The sequence below is a fragment of the Trachypithecus francoisi genome, unplaced genomic scaffold (genome assembly GCF_009764315.1).
Source record: "Trachypithecus francoisi isolate TF-2019V2 unplaced genomic scaffold, Tfra_2.0 Lachesis_group11, whole genome shotgun sequence".
Lineage (NCBI taxonomy): Eukaryota > Metazoa > Chordata > Mammalia > Primates > Cercopithecidae > Trachypithecus > Trachypithecus francoisi.
The window spans coordinates 61,874,815-61,900,961 of NW_022681456.1; the positions used below are offsets into that span (position 1 = coordinate 61,874,815).

Genomic DNA, 26,147 nt, shown 5'->3' on the forward strand with positions numbered 1-26,147 from the left:
GGGACATCCGTAGGAAGAAAAAAAAAAGCGTCAGCAGAAAACAACTTTTATTGAAGAATACGTTGACATAGGCAATTTTCAGCAGCGCTGTTTTAGTCTGAATTTTTCTGTGTGTTTCTTAACTATTACTTCCTATATCTTTTGGGTTGCTTTCAAGAATAAATGGATGATTGTGTTTAAGTGTTCTCTGGCCATTTCAGTTTTACTGCCCCTTCCTCAGCTTATCCGGGAGCATTTTCAACTGCAAAGAAGGCCACCTGACTTATTATTTAACACTAGTTCCTATACCAGCCTTTAATGGTATTTTCTAAAATAAAAAAAAAAGAAGAAAGAAATATACCCCAATCTCTTCCTTTCACTTAAGGACTAACAGGAATGTCATGCATTCATTTGACATTGGTGCCACCCAAGCAGTTGGCCCACACTTAAAACTCTGGCAAGACCCATCTAAGATACTCCCATCTCCAAGACTCAATGGTAGGTCATGACAACCATCTGGTAGCCCAATGACAACCTTTCATTGTCTCACTGCTCTAGAGTGAAAGTCCAAACTTCTTTAGGTGGCAGAAAAGGCCCTCCATGGTCTAGCCACCACTTTCTCTCAACCTTCATTGCTCAACCCTCTTCCTCCCGATTGTCCACCCCATGGGGAACTAGTGGCAATTGCACAGACTGATCCTGCTCTCTGCAGATTCCACCTGGGCACACTGTGTTCTCTCTGCTTGGAATGCTCTTGTCATTGCCCAGCCCCTTTGTCTTATTCGTGTCCATCTGGCTGGTTAGGTGGCCCTCTTCCTATTCCCAAGGTAGCCCATATGAATCCACAAAGAAACTGCCAGTCTTCCTGCCTGTCCTCTCCACCAGACCCTGAGCTTCCTGGAATCAGGAACAGGGTCTGACTTTTGTTGTTGTTGTTGTTATTGTTGTTGTTCTTGTTCTTGTTGTTGAATTCCTGCTCTCTATCATCCTGCCTGACATGCAGAAGGTACTCAGCAAATAGCCAAGGTAGGAAGAGAGAAAGAGAGGGAGGGAGGAAATAGATAAGCAAGAAGAGTTGCCCTGCAGGGCATGCCAACAGAGCCAATGCCAGCCTTCTAAGTGAGTCATTACTAACCTCAGTCAATTTTCCAGTATTACAGACTGTAAAAGTCTACAGTAGCCATCAAAGTGGTTTTCACTTATAGGTTTAGAAATATATCTGCTCTTTGACCTCTCTCTCTACTCCCTTTAAACAATAGCCAGTGGTCCCCAAGTCAGTGAGGAAGGGTGGAACCAGCCTCCTTGCCACAGTCAGGCCCTAAGACACCACAGGCCTTTTGGAGCATGGATGAATGTTGGTTGGCAGGTAGCTCCTACAGAAGATAGGCAGCAGTTTTGTGGTTAAGCGGTTTCTGGTCTCCTTCATTACAAGCAGCAACTCTGAAGACCCATTGATTCTGACATCTGGATTCTCATCCAAAAATGTCAGGGGGAAAGTTTTTCAGTTTGCTGCTTTTGAACGTTGTAGCCAACTGGAGACTAGCCAGGGAAAATGCTAGGGAATGGAGGAGTTTGTAATAGATCCAAGCTCCAAAGTGCCTCACAGCCCAACCTGCTTAGAATTAGCAGCTATGAGGAATTTCTATCAGCATCACTGCCCAGACCTTCATTTAGCAGATGATGAAACACAAGATCAGACAGATGCTATTTTTTCTTGGAGATGAATCTGTGAGATGTCCATCCATCCAATTCTGTTTTTTACAAAATTCAATGTCTCTTTAAAAATGGGTTTTACGAATACAAACAGGCTTCTTTTATTCCTTCTGGACCTGCAGGTATTTTGAGTTTCACGAATCAAAAGCTAGTTTTATATTCAGCAGTCTCACTCATCGAACCTTAGAAATAGTACATGAGCCTCAGTGTAACATCTCCATAACAAAGCAATTGACAGAATTTGGCTCTTCTTTTAAAGCAAATCCATCTTTTCCCAAATGACCCTTTGTTGAACTTACATAACAGCTACCTTGAAATAGCTAAACTTCACTGTGAGGACACGGACACACACACACACACAGGTACATATCATTTTCATATCAGGTTCATGGATCAGCATTCCATTTATATATGTGCTTCATCTACTTTGCACAGAAGACCTGCTTAAGCAAATTCTATAGCTTTGGCAGTGCCCAGGAACTGACTTTTATAATCTAAGCAATTCTGAGCTCCTTGAAAAAGAAAACTGATGAGCGCATTCTCAGCCACTCATCCTTTGGCATGTCCTAAAATGTTCTGCATCAAATCACACATTCTCCCCAGATGTGGTGATTTTAAAGGTCAGCTCTCGAATGCTACTATGAAAAATGAGGTTTTTACTGACTCCCACGTGAGCTGTGGGTAGTCACCACTGCCTTTTAGAGGGTCATTTTATTTTTATTCCTGCATTACTAAAAGCAACACCCTCCTAGACATTAGGTCTAAGGAGCTTGCACTTTCTCCCCTATTTCTTTCCACGCAAGACAGAGAATCCTGGAAGATGATTTTATGTCTGAAAACTGACGAGAAAGGTATGTTTGGCAGGGAGAGTCATTCTTGCCACTCCATTGCACTGAGCAGTCTTCTATTTTAAGTTTTTATTAATGAAGTCATGTTTCTTTTCTAGTCACTAACCATCACCACTAGCATCATCATCTCTCATACTCAGAGCTGACACCAAGCATCTATATGTGTAAATGGGACTGAAAAGATACACCTGTGAACTGGGGTCCCTGTCACACTGAGGGTCTTTTGGTAATTGAACCTCTAGAAGGCATTTAAGCTCAGTTGAGCTCACCTCTCTCTAATAATAATCACTGCCAGTTACTGAAGCCTGCACTCCACCAGACACAGTGTTAAGCACTTTACATCATATTCACAACAACCCTGAGAGGCAGACACTATGAAAGTAATGTAATGTGGTAGTTTGAGCATTGACTTTGGATTGAGAGACCAAGGTTCAAGGGCTGAGTTTTAGGTTCCCTGTGTGTAAAATGGATAAAATAAAATAACTACTACTTATTGAAGTTATATTATTTGCCAGTGCTAAATCCTCCATTTCACAGATGGGGAAACTGAGATGTAACTTGAGTAACTTCTGCAAATTTAAGGGCAATAGAAGTAGATTGGAATTAAGTGTGCCTAACCCCCGAAGACTATGCTGTTTTTTACCATACCACACTATCCTCCTTCTGTCCCCAGAGTGACTGAACATTACAGACCCCCAGAATTGATGTTTACATCATGTTCTTGATAGCTGAGCTTGGTGTATGCCAGAAAAGACAGGGGTCTGTCTAGCTTTCCTGCAGCCATTCTGCCATGTCCTGCCCTGGGGTAGGTGCCTTCATTTCCTTTGTGACTCCTAGATCTCCTAAGAAACACAACACAGGCCTATTGAAAGTCAATGAGGAACACACACTATAAATAAGTCAGTCACAAAAGGAAGACTAGTCCTCTTAGTCTCACCATTGGAAATGGCACTCCAGTTAGCACTGTTCATGAGAGCTGAGATTACAATCAATGAGGCTAGTTTAGAAATATAATAAGTTGTGTCTCTATTAAAAAGCCATATTACAAAGCACAAAACAAAATACTCTGTAATATTACTTTACAGCATTCTACTTATGTTTGCATTATTTGATGGACACAAAATTAGTTTGGTAAAGGATAGTGAAAATTCATGAGACAATAAAGGATGATGACTTGAAATATTTCTGGTGTCTTATGACAAGTTATTTTGCCAACTTACTTTCTGGCTCTGGCTACCAAGAGAGCTGGTAGCCAGAATGACAATCCCAAGCTTAGAATGACAATCCCTCCCTTCTCTTTCCCTTCCCCTAATCAATCAGTAGAGGCAGGACAGGCAGGTGATTGAAGATGAAGTTCCACTTCCCAGTGGAGGATCATGAACCCAATTTAAGGGGACAACAGCAACTCAACTCTGACCAATTAGTCACTGGTATAAAGCAATCTGACTGCCAGAGAAGCTGGTTTTCTTTTGTTTTTGTTTTTGAGAGAAGCTAAGAATCTGGATGTCATGTGATATCCTCTGATGTGTAAATATAAGCAATTTTTAAGCAAGATGCAGGCATACACATACACACACACACACACACACACACACTCCTCAGATATTAACCAGACCAGAAGATGCTGCTTTGTAATCTCTTTTTTAGAGGATTGCATGATTTAAATCCACTTTGTAGCAATAAATTGCCTCTCCAGGACAATGAACAAGGGCCTCTGCTGCCTCGTCTGGTCACAACTTACCCTAACACCCTAAACTCCTGAGAAGTGGTTTGCTAGACTGTACCACGACACAGAAAACATGTCTCAGCCCCTGCCATTATTCTGTATTACGGTCTTACACACAACATTTAACTTGTCTGAACTTCCCTTTATTCACCTATAAAGTGGGGATTCCTTTCCTCACCAAAATTGTATTAAGCACCAATTGTGTGTGCAGCATCATGTGAATGAATACCAGGACTGTGTTAAGGGATAATATGAGTCCTGCCTCCCTTGAAGTGCCATTGTGAGACTCACATGAATGAACACATGTCAGATGCTAAATAAATGTAAGAACTATAACCCAGTTGAAGATTCCCTGCTCTGGGACAATAAGGAACAACGTTATCTGTGTGGCTAACTCATCCCATCTCAGGGTTCTGATTCTGCAAAGAAATTACATTCTGATTAGGCAAGCATGGGCTTAATTATAGGTCAACAGTTTCTGAATCTCAATCTAAGGAGTTTTCCAATGTAGAGATAACCCATTAGATGCAAACGTTTCCTGAAGTATTAAGATCTATTCTATCAGTAAGTATACGTAACAGCAAATTAAACTTTACCAGTTGGACTGCTGAGAGAAGCCTCCCCTCAGGAAGCCACCTTTGATCAGCCATCTTGCTCCCTGAACCTGATGTGAGTGCCCTTCTTCTTCTATCTTTGCCTTCACAAGCTATAAAGTCCCTGTTCACTTATCTATATCCCTCGGTAGACTGTAAGCTCCCAAAAAGTAGGACTAGCTGTTTAACAGTTGAATTCCTCAGTCCTGGCACATAGTAGTTGCTCAGTAAATATTACTTAATGAATAAATGAATGGGCCATAACTGATTCTATCAGTGCTGTGGAAAATATATTTAATAGGAATACAATAAGAGTATGCCTTTGCTAGAACACCTTTGCAAAGAAGCAAAATCCAATGCCCTTACCTTGCCTATTATAGCCTTGGCTTTTTTCTTGGAAGAACTAAGACTCCTTAATTAGATTTGAAAGAGGAAAAAGTGAACAGCCAAAAAAAAGTTTTTGTGAGAGCTAAACAATTATATGTTTCTAAAGCATGTCATTTTAAGGTACATCCCCTTGTTTTATTACAGAGAACTTTTAAACCTTGCTAGTTAGACACCAACATAGGACCCCTGTGTACAAACATGAAGACATATCCAAAACGCATCAAAACTAGAGCAAACAACATCTTTTGGAACTCTTCCAATGGCTTCTTTGCATACTTGTATGTTAATGAAGCCATCTTACAGCCAAACTGCAAACACCAGGCTGGAGTTCTCAGCAGCTTGAACTCATAAGAAGGAGCAGGCAAGATTTGAAACCCCAAATTTATTGCTTTATTTAGTTATTCAGGGAGGGCTGCATGTATTTATGAACAGCATCACTCCTAATCTGCTTAAGAAGTTTAGTCAGGAATTCATCTTTCACAGGCCCTCACTGGCACAAACAATATTTTCTCATTTGTTTTCCCCAAGCTGCTTCCTGTGACTTGCCTTTCTCTATGCTTGGGGGAGATGTGCTATTAACTCAGGGGAAGCCTCCTCCATCTCCAAGGAGAAGCTCGACATCTCTTAGGGGAGGCCTTACCTCTACTATTTATGGTTAAAACACTTTTCATTGCAAAGTAGCATGCTATCTCCATCTAAAACCATTCTGTAATATAAACTGCATAGTCTGCACTTCAGAAGGGAAAATGTGAGTTGCTGAATGTTAGAGGATTACCCAAGGTCACAGGAGAAAGTAAGAAACTCTCCAGGGGCCTTTCCTGGACATGAGTGCTTTCTGATATGGCCACCTAGAAGTCTGAGAGTACACTCATGTGAAACATGCTAGCTGGCATTTTTTGAACACTTAGCACTGTGCTAAGCAGCTTCGCAATGCATGATCTCGTCAATTTTCACAACAAGATTGGATAGTATCATTAGCCTCATTTTAAAGATGACAAAACTGGGGCACAGAGAGGTTAAGTAACTTGTCCAAGGTTACGGACAAAGATCTTCATCTTAACTAAACTCTAATCAGGTTCCTCTGAGCCATTTTTCCAGTGACACCTTGACTTTGGTGCTTCTGTGCTCATGTCTACATTGTCCAATGTTAGCAAGAATCCTGCTAAATTGTTTAATTTAGCCAGAATCCCTCACCCTTGACATCTGATCGCCCTCAATATCTGCTTGGAATCACCCTTGATATTTGATCATCCTCAGAATCTGATCAGATTCCTCATCCCCTACCTTTCCCCAGATGATGTCTGAATCATCCTGGCCTGTCTTCCACAAGAGTCGTTAGGTCGGTTTAGCCAGAATTCTCCCTTGCCCCTGAGGTTTCCTCTTAGTAACTCTCCATGCACTGACCACCACCTCCACAACCCTGTTCCTTGGCTATAAAGTCTCACTTTTCTTGGTTGTATCAGGATTTGAGCCTTATCTCCCTCCCTTACTGCAAAACTCGATTGCAATGGTTTCTGCACCTATCCTAATAGTCCTGCATAAAGTCTTCCTTACCATTCTTTAACAAGTGTTATGAATAATCTTCTCTTTAACCTCATCCAGCCAGTAAGTGACAGAACCTGGGTATAAACCCGGGTAAGTTAACCCCAAAACTTGCACTATGAATTATCCACTATACTATACTGCCTCACTAGCAGGTCCCTATAGTGCACAGCTCTGGAAAACTGCATAGTGTCATATACAGTAGAGTTCACTCTATTTTGTGGATTCCAGTTTCCCTTTTACACCCTACTAGTTTGAGTGTCTGGGACCAAGTGCAGTGGGAGAGCTGTAGAATACTTTTGCTACTGGCAAGTGTATATTTATGATCTAAACTCAAAATTAGAACAATGAAAGGGGCAAGTATTGATTAGACTGGATGAAAATGGCTCTCACTAATGGGGACAGAACTAAAGGAAAATTTGAAGATTGAGGAAATATGTGTGGAAAACAATTATTTAATTAAAAAGTGGTATCTGCTCAACTTTTTCTGAAAACAAAGAAGGAAAAGCAAACAAAACTCATTAGTCACAGATAATGTTCACTAAAACACTTCGCAACTTAGTTGAGTGGAAGTCACAAACCCCATATTTCTAGAATATACCCAATTTATTCTTTCCTCTGTAGATATAAAAGATAAAGACTCTCCTGACAGCACAAGTGTTTGATAAATGGATGCACACCTCCATGCTCCTTTTTCCAATGACAGAACTTCCATTTACTAAGTTCTTATTTGACTTGGCAAAATGACTTTTCAGAAAAACTAGAAGACTATATGCCAAAATGTTAAGAGTGTTTATTGCTGCTGTGATAGTGTAAGTGATCTTTATTTTCCCTCCTTATCTATGTTTTTAAATGTTCTACAATAAATATATATTACCTTTTTAATAAGAAAGAGGAAAAAAGGTTTTTGTAAAGACTTTAAAGCCCCCTCTGTAAAGAAGTCCCTGAGTCACCCTGCATCAGCCTCCTCTTCGTTGCTGAAGAGATGATTTTTTATGGACAGTCTAAAGGACAGACTTTCAGATCCTGAAAAAAATGATGAGCACCCCCCTCACAAGGTGATTCATTCCTCCCAAACTTAACAGCATTTCTTACTTACCCCTAGTCTGGATTTAAGCCCTCAAATGACAGCATTTCCTTTTTCTAGGAGACATTTCCCCAGTGTGAAATTCACCCATCAGAAATAGTCCAGAAATGCCCATCCTTACTAAAGTGACAAGCCTATAAAACTCTAAGCAAATTGCAATATTTCTAAGAAGAGAGCAAAGAGATTTCTAATCACTGTGTGTTCAATCTCATGTCGTGTTTCTTATTGTGATACCATTCATTGTGGTGGCTCATAATGTACAGTAATACATTTTACATCTACTAAATGTATTCTGGGTTTTTATATCACAGTTCAGAAGAATAGCTTTAGAAATCCTTTTGACTCCTTTATTTGAAAACTACATTTGTGGAATGGGGTAATTAAATCCCTATAGTTTGATATAACATTACCTCTGCTATTCTAGCTCATAAAAAAATCCCAACCATCTTCTTTCTGGTTTTGCTAGAAATGGAATTTTACACCACAGATATTTCTGTTAATACAAGTCTAAGATTTTGAGAGCCTACTCCATTGTAGTTAAACTAGAAAACTCTTTCTTTTGTACATCTTTATGGAAACTGAAATGACTGCAGAAATCTTCTGTGCTTGATGAATGTATTCTAGCTTACTTTGAGAAGAAAAAGAAAGAAGGCCTCAATCAGGACTTTCGAATTATGGGAAGAACTAGAGAATTGGAGGACTTAAAATGACTTTAAAATTATATATCCAATAACACACCTCCTTTGATGCAGTTAGAATTTTTTAGGTAATGGTGAGAAGAAGTATTTCCAGACCTGGGTATGATGTAGATAATGTCATATGTACATCACTAAAGTATGCCATCTTCTTTACTCCTTATTCAACACTGGGCAGTAGAAGAATATCTTCATTTGAAAGATGACATATAATTTGTTGCTTTGTGCCTAAGCTGAGCACAAGGTTAGGAAGTAACAAATCTAACACTTAAACCCAGCTGGGCTAACTTCAAGTTCAGATTCTTTTCACCACATTGCACCACACGACATACTGCACATCAAACATCCCGAATAGCATCTTCATCGAGCTCAGATGAGTGCTGAGAGATCCCAGCTGTTGACCATGGTGTTTCTACACAGGCAAAATGAAGTGTGTGCAGAGAATGGTGGGTTCAGCACCCAACTCAGCACATGAACAGAGAATAAAGAGTTACCAAGGTAGTCCTATCTTTATGAGTTTCCAAATATCTAAAATAGGATTGTGTTGCTTTGTTTCTCATCTGCAGTTATATGATGGCTCTCTGAGAGCCCTAGCATACAGTTCTAAATAACAAAGAAAGACTTGAGTTGCAAAAATATATAACTATTCCAGATTGCAAATGCATTTGTTTCTGAACATAGTGGGCAATGCAGAGCTCCTGTTTGTTTTTCCAATTCCAGATGACTGTGGTGTTCTCATCACAATATAAATAGATTGCAAACACCTCCTAATGGCAACAACAAATATAATAAGGGAAACATGCACATATGAGTAGAACAAAACAGCCTGGGCTACAATATCAAAGTTCTCAGGAGAGAATTAGTCAGCAGGAAGTGTGGTAGAGCACCCAGGTAGAAAAAGACCAAGAAAAGGTAGTGGTGAAAATACTGAAAAAGGACAGAAGTCAAAGTCTATGTGACTAGTTAAAGAATTTGAGTGCTTCTTGCAAGATGCTACTACCCTTCTATATGCACAGCAGACATAAAAGTGAAAGTAATGACTTGGAATAGATATTATTAACTTTTAATTAAGTTACTCTTAGAAATAACACACAAACTGATCATCCACACAAACATCTCAATTAAGAATGTATAAAAGTGCATTCCTCCCAGCCCTTTGTCAGCTTTGTATCAAATGATCCAAACAGCTGAACTAGTTCAAAGCCTGAGGCTTATTTCAAGCTTTCTGTAGAGATACTAAAGTGGTCATTTTTAATGTCATCCATGTTCAGAAAGAACTACAGCTGTGCATAAGTCTTTTAGCATCCAAAGATTCCCCATCCCCAGCCAGGTAGGCAAAGACAAGAGGGACCAGGAAACAAGTTAATATCCTCAGCAGGCAGGAAAATATTAATTAGCAATTTATAAACTAAGGTTACCTTTATAATTACACTCCTAATATAAATTATAGTTGATTATCAGTTTAAGACTGACGGTACATTTCATTACAACTCTCAGCATGAGAAAGTACTGGTTATCCTGAAAATTCAAATACATGTGATTCATGACGACCAAAAGCCCCAATCAATGCAAATTCTTTTACTTGGAACAAACAATTTATTTGTTTTAATCAAGGAAAGTAGAAACAGAACCCTGTATTATTAATTTCCTGACACTTCCTTCCTGCAAAAAATAAAATAAAATAAATTAAAATAGCTGACGGTCTGGTCAGGTTCACAATGAATTTCACCCTTTCAAAATACATTCTAGATTCATACCTCCTAAAATGTGTTTATTGGAATACTAAAAGCTTGGGATGCTAATATGCATTTCATAAAAAGAGACCACCGTGACTATATAATGTATTTTCTTTCTTGTTTGTTTTGTTTTGTTTCTAAGATTTGTATTACTTGTCAAGTGCACTCCATAGCAATCAGTATCTAAATGTTTAGGGTTCTACCCTTGCCATTATCAGAGCTCAATGTACCACGGTTCTTCCACCCTTTTCCTGGTCAGATAAAGAACCAAATTCTAATTTACAATTACAGTGTATTCTCATTTTCTCTGTCTGTCTCTCACTGTCTCTTTCTCTTCCCCTTCTCTCTTTCTCTGTCTCTCTCTCCCCGTCGCTCATCTAGTGACATCTGTGGTTCCGCTTATAACTGTAAGCACTGGCCACCCTTTCTTTGTCAGCTGGGAGTAAAAACAGCCAGACCCTCTTTGCATGGCATTTATCTTTTTCTAATATTATTTTTGACTGACAAATCATGGTTGTATATATTTATGGGATGCAATGTGATGTTTTGATATTTGTATGTGACGTGGCATGATTAAATCAAGTTAATTAACATGTCCATTTATCTCACTTACCTACCTATTATTTTTATGGTGAAACATTTGAAAGTTACTCTCTTAGTTATTTTGAAATATACATTATTATTGACTATAGTCACCCTTCTGTGCAATAGACCTCAAAACCTATTCCTTCTATCTATCTAAAACTTTGTACCCTTTGACCAATGATTCTCAAGTTTACTTTTTTTATACTTTAACATTTCCAAAATGGAGCTTCATCTTACAATATCAAAAATTTTGCTAGCTGAATCTTTTTCCTTCTAAAAAAAAAGCCACTATTAAATTAACACTATGTTTTACAACCAATGGCACCTTCGAATGGAGGAGATATGGTAAGTTTAGAAAAATAAGTTTTTATCACTTTGGGAGATTCACTCCACATATTATGTTATTAAAGGTTCTAAGAAGTTTGTAATCCCAGCACTTTGGGAGGCCAAGGTGGATGGATCACCTGAGGTTAGGAGTTCGAGACCAGCCTGGCCAACATGGCGAAACTCCATCTCTACTACAAATATCAAAATTAGCCGGGCGCGGTGGCACATGCCTGCAATCCCATCTACTTGGGGGGTTGAGGCAGGAAAATCACTTGAACCCGGGGGTGGAGGTTACAGTGAGCTGAGGTCGCGCCATTGCACTTTGGCCTGGGCAAGAAGAGAGAACTCTGTCACAAAAAAAAAAAAAAAAAACACAAAGCTGTTTATTTAAGCTAGTGCTGTCCAAATACATTTGCCCATGGGTCTCTCCTTTTACAGAACTCATAATACCATTTCATAAGGCCATAAGGCTAACATTCCAGGAACTGGTTCTGGGAAAGACTCCTTATTCCCTCATTACCCTTAGCCAAGACTCCTCTCATCAGCATTACCAAGACCCAGTAACAGAAATCCTTCAATCAGAAAGTGAAGGTAAACATGTTTCAGGGTTGACAGAACTGAATGGATCACCTAAAACTTTTGTGGAGGAAAACTTCCAACTGGGCCAGAGGCCGATTTATTCTGCTTTGGAAACATCTGTGGTGTATTCATACTGATTGCTTTCCCCTACAGATGATTCACAGCTTTGTCTGTTTCAAATGCCTTTATGATATGAGAAATGAATAGACTGAATTGAAGCCATCTGCATCATAGGATGGGTTGTACTGTTTGACAAAAGATGCCCCTTTACATTTTCTAACATTTGGGGGAAGGGAAATCAATATATTTCAGGGACTAGTTCCTAAATTCATCTGATCAGTAAATTTCTGTTTGTGTATTTGTATAAAAACAAATAATGTAAGTCATATGGAAAAACAGCAGACAGAAGAGGATGAGAGCAGAGACACAAAACAGAAGCAATGACGTGGCTCTCATAGATGAAAAGGTCTGTTTACAGGGCTTGAATAAGTCATAAATACATTCATTTCATACTTCATGATATTTATCTGGTGATATCCTGTTCATCCAGTTGTTAGAAAATCAGGCAAAATATGGAAATAAGGATGAAAGATTACTATGTGCCTTTTGAAAGACATACTCTCCTATTGTCTAATGGATCCACATGTCTAAAATGTCACTCACATTTCCTGCTACCAAAGTGTGGTCCTTGAACCTGCAGCATCAGCATCATGTGAGATCTGTCAGGTGCCAAGTCTCAGGCCTCACTCCAGACCCACTCTATCAGAATCTGCATTTTAACACGATCCTCAGGTTACTCTGTGTACACCACAGTTTGAGAAGCACTGATCCAAGGGATATAATCTTTGTCTGATTTCCTATTTATTAGGGTCCACAAACTGTAAAGTTCAATGTTAATTTGTGAAGATCGATAAATTGCAAATTATTTTATCCACTAGACATGCAAATAATTTCTGCCCAGTAGAAAAGATAACCTCAAGGTTACAGTTTTATTGCCCTGCAGAACATTAACCATTTTGCATCTTATTTCAAGATTCTTTCCTTCAGTGACTATATATTCTTAGTTCCTCAAATTCTTCTTTGAACTAGATTTACCGTCCTGCTTTTCCCTCATTAATGGGTTTTAAATAAATATTTGACACATGTTCAGTGCATATGTATGAGAGTCATTGTTTGTAACAGGTTTAAAGTTATAACTCAAAAGCAGTTACCTCTCAACTGCAATAAGATACTTACCTCTACTGAACACTGTAATAGCTGTCTTAGGAAAAATATTGTGCTGTCCAGAAAACAGTAATTGAGAATGTACAATGTGATATAAAGAAGAATCTAGCATGGGCTTGTCCCTCAAGGATAGTATAGTCTAAGGTAGAATTTAACTGTAGATACAAGGACAGAGAATTGACAGCCTGTAGTTCTGTTTCAGCTTTTTGCAGACACCACTTGCCGCCAAAGAACATTTTGTCTTGTTTCAGTTTTTGAATTTGAAGCCCTTTAGCATAATATATATTCTCCAGTTGTCCACATGCTCTAATACTCCTTATTTTCTTATATCAGGCTATTTCACACGTGTGTGCTACCTAGCTGGCCACTGAAGTAACATTGAAGTTTACCGCTCCTAACATACACACTAATCTATTAAATTCACTTCCACTAGTGCTACAGTGGTAAATAGCTGGTCTCAAAAGTATCACACACTCTAAGCAGCCTTTATTGGGAATATCTTTGCATTTTTGCATATCTATCACACACAGACCTTGGACAGCTATGATGAGTATGAAAAGAGTAATGCCGCCACAACCAGTGGTCTTATTTATTATCCATCAGAGGGCAATTTATTTACATGTATGACAATGCACTTGAAATATATTTTCTAAGTATTGTCATCAATTTCTTCAGATACAAAAGAGTTAATTTAAATGGTTCTCGGGGCATAGAAACCATTGCCCCTATTAAACAGCAGAGATAGCTTTATTCTCAAAACTGAGCACTATTAAAATGTCAAAATAAATATTCTATAGAAATATAGCAAGGAGATAGAGTACCTATAGGCAATATAGTCTAGTACCTTGGAAAACCAGACCAAGAAGTTCAAAACCTGCTTTGGACAAAGAGTTTGGCGTTGCCGATTAATCCTAGTGGAGGTTGTTTTCCTCTTTAGACGGATTTGTTGATAGTACATCACAGAAAGTTATTATGTGTCTGCTTTCACTAGGCATGACTCTCTTTTTCCTAAGTGCTTAAATTCACTAAACAAAGAAAAACAAGCACTATAGAAACAGAGCCATTAATAATATAAATCTCACCTAGAGTCAAAGAGTAATATGGCCTGTCTCATTGTTCTGCATAAATAGTGATTTCCATGGCTTTCCATTTGTCCTCTCTATAGATTTTTCTCCTTTGGTACATATCATTGCTCATTTTCCTCTACTTCTTCAGAAGACTTAATGTCAACAACTTTGAGAAAATCAGCTAATAATACCTCTATTTCTCCTCTGGCCTTGCTAGCTACCACTATCCCCCTGCCATGGACTTTTTATCCCTGCCAGTAAGACCTGAGCTCTTAAACTTTTTGTTTCTGTAAATGGGTCATTAAATTTGCCTTCTAGTTTCAGTATATGGCTTGAGGTTCATTAATATGCATGGTATCCAACAGGTTATTTATGCCAGGGCTTACTTACTTTGAAATTGCCTGGTTAGAATCTGTGTGTGTGTGTGTGTGTGTGTGTGTGTGTGTGTGTGTGTGATTCCCCAAGACTATCTTCTGGCAATTTTCTATTCACTTTGTTTTTAACTGATGGATGGTATGCGACTCTTGAAGTCAATAGCAGTTTTAGTATCATCTCAGGAACAATCTCCCTTAGCCTCCTCCATACTCTCCACATAATACAGAAAAAGCCTTCCAAATTTCTCTTTGGTCTCCAAAACACTATTTGAAGTAAATGGGCAGTCTATAGAACTGGGAAAATTTGGAACTGAAAGGTTCATGAGAGAGAGAAAGTCAGAGTGAGTTGGGGTGGGAGCTCAAGCAATATCAAGAAAAGAGAAATGAGTGAATCAGGCAAAACCATGGTGAGGCAAATACCCAACCCTATTCCATCCCAAATTCTTCACTGCATTTAAAGTGTTTATGTTAAGTCCTTTGCAAGTTTACACTTTTTTTTAAGCTTTCGAAATCATCATAAGACTGCAGGTAGGTTGGCCTCCTTGGTGGACACTTGATCCTTCCTACCCATGACCTATACAGAGAAGACCATCTCTTCCATCTCCTGCCCCCTATCCTGAAGCCCAGCCTCCAACACTGAACTCAGAACCCACTCACACACGATGAATATTCAGCTAAATCCATTTCTTCTACATAACTACTCATGTATTTAAATAAAAAAGAATACTGACTCTGGGCTTTTTGTATTTTGGAGTACTAGACTGTGAGTTTCTTGAAGAAACTACCAGCTCTTTTTTTTTCCCTGTCCCTACCTCATGGTACCTAGGATCCTTTAGCCATTTAAAGAATACCTGGTAGCTTAAATTGGCTTTTGTAAAAAAGCAGGTACATTTCAGGGAAAGGACAACAAAAGAGAGAGGGAGAGAAAGAGAGATGGTGAAACATGATTAATGGCCTAATGTTCTCTACCAGATGGAAGTGTTTTTAGCTGTTAGAGCTCAAGCAACCCAAGGCCAAGAGTATTGGAATTATCCTAAGGAATGTAAGCTCCTAAAGAAAACTTACTCATCCTACAAATTTGCTGGCCTACTAAAATAGATTTCAAGGTATAAGTATTCGTTTTTTCCAGAAAGTGTAAAAGTAGAAACAAAGAATAATGATCCTATAAAGATTTTGATGCCCTAATCCCCAGAACCTGTGAATTTGTTACCTTTGCAGATGTTGATGATGGCCACACATAGAGAGATGGGAAGATTATCATAAATTATCCAGGTAGGCCCAATCTAATCATAGAAGCCCTTAGAAGCACAGGACCTTTCTCAGTCTTGGTCAGTGAGAGAGAGAGACGACAGAAACAAGATCGAAGAGATGCAGTGTTGCTGGCTTTAAAGAGGAATGAAGAAAGCCATGAGCCAAAGAATGAAGACCACCTCAAGAAGGTGGAAAAAGCAACAAAACAGATCATCCCCCAGAGCCCCCATAAAGGAACATAGCCCTGCCAAACCAGAGAGATTATTCTGACTGAAACTATTCCTCTATTCCCTCTTTCACTCTTCTCCACTTGACTATCTTTTCTCATCTTTAAAGATTCAGTACAGGCCGGGCGCGGTGGCTCAAGCCTGTAATCCCAGCACTTTGGGAGGCCGAGACGGGCGGATCACGAGGTCAGGAGATCGAGACCATCCTGGCTAACACGGTGAAACCCCGTCTCTACTAAAAAAATACAAAAAATTAGCCGGGCGAGATGGCGGGCGCCTGTAGTCCCAGCTACTCGGGAGGCTGAGGCGAGAGAATGGCGTAAACTCGGGAGGCGGAGCTTGCAGTGAGCTGAGATCCGGCCACTGCACTCCAGCCCGGGCGACAGAGCGAGACTCCGTCTCAAAAAAAAAAAAAAAAAAAAGATTCAGTACAAACTTCCTCTTAAAAAATCTGTTTTGTCAATATAAGCTATAATTTTCCAAAAAGTGGGGAGGACAATGTCATATTCCTTATAAATATAATTTGAATGATGGAATTAATTAATCATAATTTGATGGACTGTAAAAATAAAGGACAATAAAACAGTATTCATGTTTCTGCTTTTTAAAAAAAAAAAAGATTAACAGGCTGGGCGCAGTGGCTCACGCCTGTAATCCCAGCACTTTGGGAGGCCGAGGCAGGTCGATCACGAGGTCAGGAGATCGAGACCATCCTGGCTAACATGGTGAAACCCTATCTCTACTAAAAATACAAAAAAAATATTAGGCATGGTAGCGGGCACCTGTAGTCCCAGCTACTCAGTAGGCTGAGACAGGAGAGTGGCATGAACCTGGAGGGTGGAGCTTGCAGTGAGTCGAGATTACACCACTGCACTCCAGCCTGGGCAAAAGAGGGAGACTCTGTCTCAAAAAAAATAATAATAATAAAAATAAAACAATAAAAAGGATTAACAGCACTCACGAGGATCCACCTACATTTACATCCATAAACTCCCGCCTTTCTTCTTCTCCTCTATTTGGATGCACATGTTCACATGCACACATGCACACACACACACACACGCACACAAGTCAGCTCCACACAGCCTGGCCATCGAGTATCAGTTTATGGCTATTCAAAGTCAGACAAGTGAGCAATATATCTTGCTCCGTGATCAAGGGTATAGGTGCAAGGGAGTCAAAGAATGAAACCAGAAAATTCAAGGCAAGTCTGAAAGGCACAGAAAAGGTTCCAAAACAAGGCATTTAAAACCAGAACCAAGGTTTCAGAACTAAACAACTCACGATATGGTGGTTTTAAAATATATCCACAAATACTTTGCCAATCCTTTTTCCAAATGGTGAAAACTAATTCCACTCCAGTTGAGTGTGGGCTGAAATGAGTCCCTTCTAATGAACAGAATATGGTCAATGTGAACAGCATCTGATCAAGCCACAAAAGACATCACAGTTTTCTCCTTGCTCTCACTCTCTCTCATCACTTGTGGAGGATGCCAGTGGCCATGTCATAAGTAGCCTAAGGAGAGGCCCACACAGTGAGGAACTGAGGCCTCCTGCCAATAGCCACATGAGTGAGCCATTTTGGAAGCCAATTCCCAAACCTTCAGACAATTACAGGCCCAGCCAGCATCTTGACTACAACCTCCTAAGAGTCCCTGAGTCAGAACCACTCAGCTAAGCTGCTTTCAAATTTCCAACCATAGAAATTATGATATAACAGATGTTTGTTGTTTTAAGCCACTAAGCTTTGAGATAATTTATTATATCATGATGGATAGCCAATATGCATGAGATACAATCCTTATACCAGAAATTACACATTGGAAGTCAAGATCTAGATTCAGTCTACAAATATATTTTCTTCAACTCATAATAGTGGGATTTTTTTTAATAATCCAACATTTAAAAATCATTACATTTCATTTAGAAATCTAGATTGCCAGTCTCTAAAAAAATGTAGGAGATTTCTAGCAACACAAAGTCCTGCATCCCACCTCTGGCAACAAGCGGTGGAAGCTGAGAACCTACTATACAAGAGACACGCTGTCCCTCGTCCACCACAGCCACCACCAGGGCTTATTCATCTCCATACTGACCCCAGAGGTCCTTGCCATGGCTTTTGCATTGCTATTTAACTTTTAGTTGAGAAATATTTCCCAGTTCCTATATCTTTATCAAAAGTAGGAAACAAAAGATGTACTGAAAGGTCTGTGTGTTTTTAAGAAATCTAGGAGAAAACTTATTTCTGAGCGGAAATGAAGAATATTCCTGCATATCAAATATGCCACTGTTGTGTACCTGTGCTGACTACATACAATTTAAGAATGCATTTTTCATCCTCTGGTGGTTTTGCTCACTAAGCTAATTGACTGGTCCCTGTAGGTAATGGGTTGGCTAAAACTGCTTTTTCTCTTCCTGGGCCCTTAGAAATGGAGCTGGGGTAAGGCATATGAGCATGCTAGATCTGGTCCTTCAGCATCTTAAAGGTAGCAGCCAACATTAGACCTTTCCTCTCATATTGCTTGTTTTCAGAAGAACTTCAGTTTTAGAAAGATACTATAACATCCATTAAATCTTTTTCTGGCTTTGTACTTAGAATAATTGTTGAGCCTGGGTGTCTTACTGGTTGTTGACTCAAATTATGTCTGACTACAACCATCTAGAATAATCAGAGACAGTTTCAGGTGCAACCCCTACTTTATTATAAATGTATGCCTTTTACTGTTACTAATATTTCTGTGAGGGTCAGCAAACCACAGCACACAGGATAAATCTGGCCCACCACCAGCTTTTATAAATAAAGTTTTATTGGGACACAGTCACACTCATTTATTTACTTTTTTGTTGTCTGTGGCTGCTTTCATACCACAGTGGCTGAGCTGAGTAATTCTGACAGAGACTTTACGACTCACAAACCTAATATGTTTACTATCTAGCCCTTTATCTCTAGCTGACTCCTGAACAAGAATGATAAAATACAAATGTTTTGGTGGTCAATAAGCTGAGAACTCATTGTGCTTCAAAAGAATACAACACAGGAAAAGGTAAGTTCACCATGCTTTCTCCAGAAAATTTACCTAAAATTCACAGTCAATAACCCTGAAGCTTTATCTTACAAATGGACATAAATAGAACTGGTTTTAAGTTGAAAATGAACTCACCGTGGCTAGTTTCTGAACATCTTCATCTGATGCTCCCAGAGACGCCAGACCTATTTCTTGTGAAAACTGAGCAAACTTAGGATCCGCAAGCAGTGGAACATGTCCCAAGAGTTCATGGCATGTGTCTCTGACAAAAAAAGACATCACAAAGATATGCTGTATAAGAAGCTTTAAATTACCACTGGTAGAACAAGACTTAAAATCCTAAATAAGACTTTGTCACTATAATTAATTAGTTACTATAGTTTATCAATGCTTGGACTTTTTAATCATTTTAATATGTCTGAAATCCCAGTGCATCTCATAATCAACAGCACTTAAAACATATGATATACAATATTTTAATAACATAAAAGCAACTACCATTTTCAAGCTCTTACTATATGCCAAGTACATGGTAAGTGTTTTGTTGTATGCATTATATCTTTTATTCTCAAAATAACCTTAGAGAATTGAAGTAACTTGTTAGCACAGGATCCTGTAGATCAGGGATAGGAAAACAACAGCCATGGTCCAAATCTGTTCCATTGCCTGTTTTTGTAAAAAAAGTTTTACTTGAATATAGCCATGCCCATTCACTTGTGTATTACCTGTGGCTGCTTTTGACCACACTGCAGAGTTGAGTAGTTGTGACTGAGATCATAGGGCCAAAATAATTAACTAGCTGACCCTTTACAGAAAAAAAAAAAAATTGCTGTTTCTTGCTATAGATAGTGAGGAAGGCAAAATTGGAATCCAATTTGTCATGATTTTTAAACTGTTGCTGTTAACCCTTAAGTTGCACTGCAACTCTGTAACACTTTGCCAGGCAATGGGTAATGGCAGAGGATTCTATTGTCATCATCATCAAAGTAGCTTTTCCAGTAGATGATTTATACCTCTAATATAAGCAACTTTCTTGTGATAACACACTATAAGAATCTCCCAGTTCTCTGCTTTGGTTAGCCTGAACTAGGTAATAATAGAAGCCTGGAACCCCTCTCATTTGTCTGAGCTTTCATTTGGAGCCAGATAAGTGGGCAAAAGACAGGTATCTTTCACAACAATACAAGGCAGATGCCTTCCTGAGTCATTGCCAGGAATAATGAACTGTTCCATGATACCAAGCTGTAATGGGATGAATTCCCCTGTGGTTGTCTGGGAATGGATTGAGATGCAGGAACATTTTAAATTACTGACCGAAAAAAAACACCAATTACCTAGGTAGTAATTAAAAGATATTTTTGATTTCACTTGTACCCCTCTGAAATCTATCACTTCAAATAGGTGCTAGAATACAAATACTAGGTGCTACCATTATTACAATTATAAAGTATGTTGGATGGTCACACAGTTGAAGCAAATGAATAATGGTCAAGGGCCAAGATTGATGCCCACATAAAATAGATAGCATCACTCAATCACTCAATCAAAAAATCTTATTCCCACAACCCAAACCATATCCCCAACCTTGGCCAGTTACTTCATAGAGAGCAGGTTGAAAGGGCAGCCAATTGAGAATAGTGGACAGGATATTGAAACAAACTCCAAATTCATCCCTTGTCAACTGTGTCAATAACTTCCTTTTTTGTACATGAACTGAACTGAATTTGGTTTTTTAAAAAAAAGGAATATGAGGTGGTTATTCTTCAATCGCATTGCTTATGGCAAAGAAGCAGATGCACTGGATTTCAGGGTATAGGGGCATTTAAATGTAATCCAAGCCCTTCGTTTTACATATGAAGAAATGAAAAACAAAGAAGAGAGAGAGAATATACTGAGCTCCTACCATGTACTAGGTAATGTGCTAAATGTTTTCAAGTCACATTGGTAACTGAATCTTTCCTTACATGTTTTATAAAGGAATAACAAATACAAATAAGAGAAGCTTTATTATTTCAATTTAACAAATGAGGAAGCTAAAATTTAGTAAATCTAAGAATCTTTTCCTAAGCTTCCACACTTTTAGCAAAGACAGAGACAATTCTTTTTTTTTTTAATCAGGGTCTCCCTTTGTTGCCCAGGCTAGAGTGCAGTAGTGCAATCACAGCTCATCGCAGCCTGGACCTCATGGGCTCAAGCGATCCTCCCACCTCAGCCCCTCAAGTAGTTGGGACTACAGGCACATGCCACCACATCTGGTTAATTTTTTGTAGAAATGTCAGGGGTGGAGGTGGGGGGTTCCTCACGATGTTGCCCAGGCTGGTCTTGGACTTCTGACCTCAAGCGATCCTCCCACCTTGGCCTCCCAAAGTGCTGGAATTATAGGCATGAGCCACTGCACCCAGCCCAGAGACAAGGTTTGAAATCAAATTTTTTGAACTCCAAACCTACACTCTTTCTGCTCTCTGTTGTTTCAATTTGTAGATATGGTGTAAGCAAGAAAAGGGCTGGGGCATACATAGCTTAGGCCGTAGGAAGAGAGTTTAGCCAAGCTAGCTAGCACAAGTAAGAAATGTAGTCAGTATTTCCTAAGTCTCTTTTCCTCCAACTCAGTGCTTCTCAACTTTCCAAATCACTTGAGGAGCGTTTTAAAGCTACCGAATGACTAGGCCCTGCCTTAGACTAATTCAGTCAGGCCCCCTGAGATAAACCTGAGCATTTTTTTAAAACTCTCACCAGGTGATAATAACACACAGCCAGGGCTGAGATTCACTGTCATAACTGATGACTCTAGGAGCTCTCCTAGCAAGCTTCAAGCAACCAGTACTTAAAACTACAACTGAATGTGATTATGTAATTGAGAGCTGCTCAAGTTTAATCCCACTAAAATTACATCATGATACTGAAGAATAATGGAAGGTGGTGACTGAGAGGTAGATGGGTAACTAATTCCTTCTCCATGTGCATTTGATTCAGTTAGAAGTCCAATACTTCTAAGCCGGGAGTGGACCCTATGGACTCATTCTTCTGATCAATTTTTTTAAAAGGTCATGCCGCCTGCGTCAATATTGGAATTAAGATCAAGTAACCCACCATGGAAAAATCTGAAAACCTCCATTGTGGCTCATGATGTAAATGCTAAAGAGCCCCCACTGATCCAGGCAGAAGATGTGGCAACAATTATTTTAAATTAGTCACTATGTCAACTCCAAGAAAATACTGAAGATGATGAGTATTCTCTCATTGCATAAACAAGGTGAGCAGAAACTAAATTAACAATTATAGTGAATGCTTACTATGAGCCAGGCACTGTGCTAAATGCTTCATAACGTAAAAAGAGAATAGGGTAGGTCAAAGCTACAGTGGTGTTAGATGCTTGGTGCAATATGGAATTTACCTTTGAACTTGTTAAATACTTCAAGAAGGCCAATCCAAAAGACAGTCTTCTGTCTACTTAGATACTAATAGAGTCCGAAAGCTTACTGGTAGAAGGTAAGGTGAAAAGTTAGCAGTTAGGAAAATACTAGAGATCCAAAGACATTCAGGAGTCAGTTCTCCATGGTAGAAAAAGGAGCTATCACCTGAGTGTTAAGATGTCATTATCAGGCCGGGCGCGGTGGCTCAAGCCTGTAATCCCAGCACTTTGGGAGGCCAAGACGGGCGGATCACGAGGTCAGGAAATCGAGATCATCCTGGCTAACACGGTGAAACCCCGTCTCTACTAAAAAAAAAATACAAAAAACTAGCCGGGCGAGGTGGCAGGCGCCTGTAGTCCCAGCTACTCGGGAGGCTGAAGCAGGAGAATGGCGTGAACCTGGGAGGCAGAGCTTGCAGTGAGCTGAGATCCGGCCACTGCACTCCAGCCTGGGCGACAGAGCGAGACTCCATCTCAAAAAAAAAAAAAAGATGTCATTATCAGAAACCTATAACTCACTAGCCGACTTAAGAACCTTTAATACCATCACAATGACAAAGTAATCTAACTACACAAAGAAGAGGATAAAAGAAGTTATAAATTTGGAAGAAAAGAATCATACAATACAGCAGAGTAAGTTATATTGTTTCATTAAGAATGAAAGCCTGAAGCGAGATGTCTAGCAGAATTATTAATGGAACCTCAGAGATACCCTTTGCTCTATTACAAGTAGAAATGATCATGCTGTATTTTGCTAGCTTGTGCCCTCTTCTCAGCTCCATTTCCATGCAGAGACCCTGAGAAAGACCTTCCCTTCAGATTCCTGAACAAAGTGTGGACACAGCATGTCATGGGTCCAAGGCTTTAAGCACCTGGATTTCAAGACCAGGAACAAGGTTATTATATTTTATGTCTTTGGTGAAACATTCTCAGAAATAAACACCATATTGTTCTCTATCCCACTGTCTTTGGCTAAGGTACCTGTAGACAAAGGAAATTGAAGTGCCTGGAAATTCTTCAACCAGAGAGGAAAGATTTTTAACATTACTAATAAAAGTAATTCATTAACTTTGAAAAGTTTACATTTTTTAGATTCTCTGAGACCAGAGGACTTAGAAGCTGAAGTGACCTCCACTCTTTGGGGCAGAAAGGGGTTCCAGGCTATGGGGAGTCTGAAGGAGACTGCAGACCACAAAACCTTCTCTCTAACCTCTGTACCAATTAAGGTCCGCTGGGCTGAAATTATGCTATTAAACTCTATTTTACAAAGTGCAAATGCCACTGCGCTGGGTCCTGCATGTAAAGTAGTTTGAGATCCCTACTTTGGTTGTATCATCCACAGCCGAACCCCTGAGTATCTAATTATGAACAGGTTTCTGATGTGAGTTCACAACTATTGCCTTATCTCACCAGATCTCTCCAAAAAGATTCAATTATTTGGCCATAATTGCACCTGTCAGCACATGCTGCCTCCAATCTCTACATCAGCAAACTTTTCTCTTTTTAACTCCCATCCCTTTGATACATTTTTGCCTGAATAATGCTTTTTAGAGTCCTTTTCACAAACGTGCTCTGTTCACTGGAAATGCAAGACCTTTCAAAGGTGTTAACACTGTAAAACATCATGTCTCCTTTTTATTAAAAAAAAAAAAAGCAAGAGCTGATATCAGACACTAAACTTTTGCTGCTCTAAATTGGAATCTTCTCTGATAAGCCCTGCTAGGGGGATTCTAAAGCCTGCAGAAATAGGTCCACAAAGGAGCCTCGGTGAAATGTCTCTGGGAAATTCTTAACTCAGTCCAAGAAAGTAGCCATCATTTTGCTATGAAGAAACAAGGGTTCTGGTTGTTAAGTTCAAATTCAAAATGAGTCTGGCATTTTTCTCCTCTCATCAGTTTTCAAAGCTGACTCCTTGCACTACGTGTTGAACAACTCCTTTTTATTTTTGCTGTAAATTAAAGCCTTTACGAGGCATTGAGTGAGCGTCCAATGTTTGCTTCCCATCCCAAATCTGCACATCTGTCTTTTAAAACGTATTTCTATAGGTTTTGTTTGCTCTACACGACACAGAAGCCAACACTTTAGCTAAATCATGAAGAGAAGGAAAGGCAGATGAGTGGGAGAAGTGGAAACTTTGCATTAATAAAAGGAAGCAGGAGGATGAGCTGGGAAGCAAAATAGGGTGCGTTTTTCGGCTTTCACACAACATTTGGTGGGTAAATGCAAATAATGTGGGATAACACACTGGGCTGCATTGCAGACAGGTGACTTAGTTTGCTTTCATTGCATAAGATGATAAGGGGAATTAACTTGGTAGTGAGGCAACTTTCTCTCAGGGCTTGTTTTGGAGCCATATACAGAGTTTCTTTTTTTTTTTTTTTTTTTTTGAGGCGGAGTCTTGCTCTGTCGCCTGGATCTCAGCTCACTGCAAGTTCCGCCTCCCGGGTTTACGCCATTCTCCTGCCTCAGCCTCCCGAGTAGCTGGGACTACAGGCGCCCGCCACCTCGCCCGGCTAGTTTTTTTTGTATTTTTAGTAGAGACGGGGTTTCACCGTGTTAGCCAGGATGGTCTCGATCTCCTGACCTCGTGATCCGCCCGTCTCGGCCTCCCAAAGTGCTGGGATTACAGGCTTGAGCCACCGCGCCCGGCCAAGTTTCTTTAGTTTAGATTTAAAAGAGCATACTGTAAAATCTGACCCAGATAAGATTTTAGGCAATTCTTATGATCACTCCTTCTTATATTCCTATCGTAGTATAGCTACAAAGTCACCTTTTTTTTTTTTTTTTTTTTAGTCGGGCACCTGGATGTTGCCCTGGAGAAAATCTTCTTTGCTTTTTCCCTTAGGAATCACATGGACGTGCACTGATGTTTCTCTTCTTTACTACAATTCTTTTAAGACTGACAGATATTCTAGTTGTCTTTCTTAAAACTTAGTTCATTGTGTGCCTATTTATACCAGGTGCTATATTAGGAACTGAGGCTTAAAAGTAAACAAGGCATAATCTTAGAATAATTCCTAGCAAAAGTCACCATCTGGTTTCAGAAAAAGGCAATCAAATAGCAAGTACAAACTTTCCTGATACATCAAAAGAAACAATTTCCAGTTCTTAGAGGGACCACAGAAAGACTGCAATGGAAACTCTGTTTGGTATGTCACTAGCTCCCTACTGATATAGCTTAGATATTTGTACCCAACCAAAATCTCATGTTAAAATGTAATCCCCAATGTTGAAAGTGGGGCCTGGTGGGAGGTGACTGGATCACGGGAGTGGATTTCTCATTAATGATTTAGCACCATCCTCTTGGTGCTGTCCTCAGGATAGTGAGTGAGTTCTCCCGAGATCTGGTCATTTAAAAGTGTGTGGCACACCCCCTCTAACTCTCTCTCATTCCTGCTTTCGCCATGTGAAGTGCCTGTTCCCTTTCTGCCTTCCGTCATGACTGGAAGCTTCCTGAGGTCTCCCCAGAAACAGATGCCACTATGCTTCCTGTGCAGCCTGCAGAACCATGAGCCAATTCAACCTCTTTTCTTTATAAATTACCTAGTCTCGAGTATTTTTTATAGCAATGCAAGCATGACCTAATAAACCCACCATTTCTGAAGTATTTCTTATTTCTTGAAGAAATAAGAGATATTTAACTTTCTCTCCACCTCTCCAAGTTCAGTGTAATTAAGAAAGCAATATAACACAATAGTCAAAATCATATACCCTAGTGTCAGACTTAAGTTCATCTCTCATATTCTTTTGTAGGCAAATTACTTAGAGC

The 26,147-nt window shown here is 39.5% G+C and overlaps 1 protein-coding gene across 1 annotated transcript in view; it reads right to left on the reverse strand.

The window, feature by feature from the left end:
- Positions 1 to 26,147, reverse strand: part of TPH2 (tryptophan hydroxylase 2) — a 97,356-nt gene that overhangs the window by 19,203 nt on the left and 52,006 nt on the right. Inside the window, exon 8 of the mRNA XM_033221252.1 lies at positions 19,102 to 19,228. Within this exon, the coding sequence (XP_033077143.1) occupies positions 19,102 to 19,228 (127 nt within the window). The remainder of the gene's footprint in view (positions 1 to 19,101; positions 19,229 to 26,147) is intronic.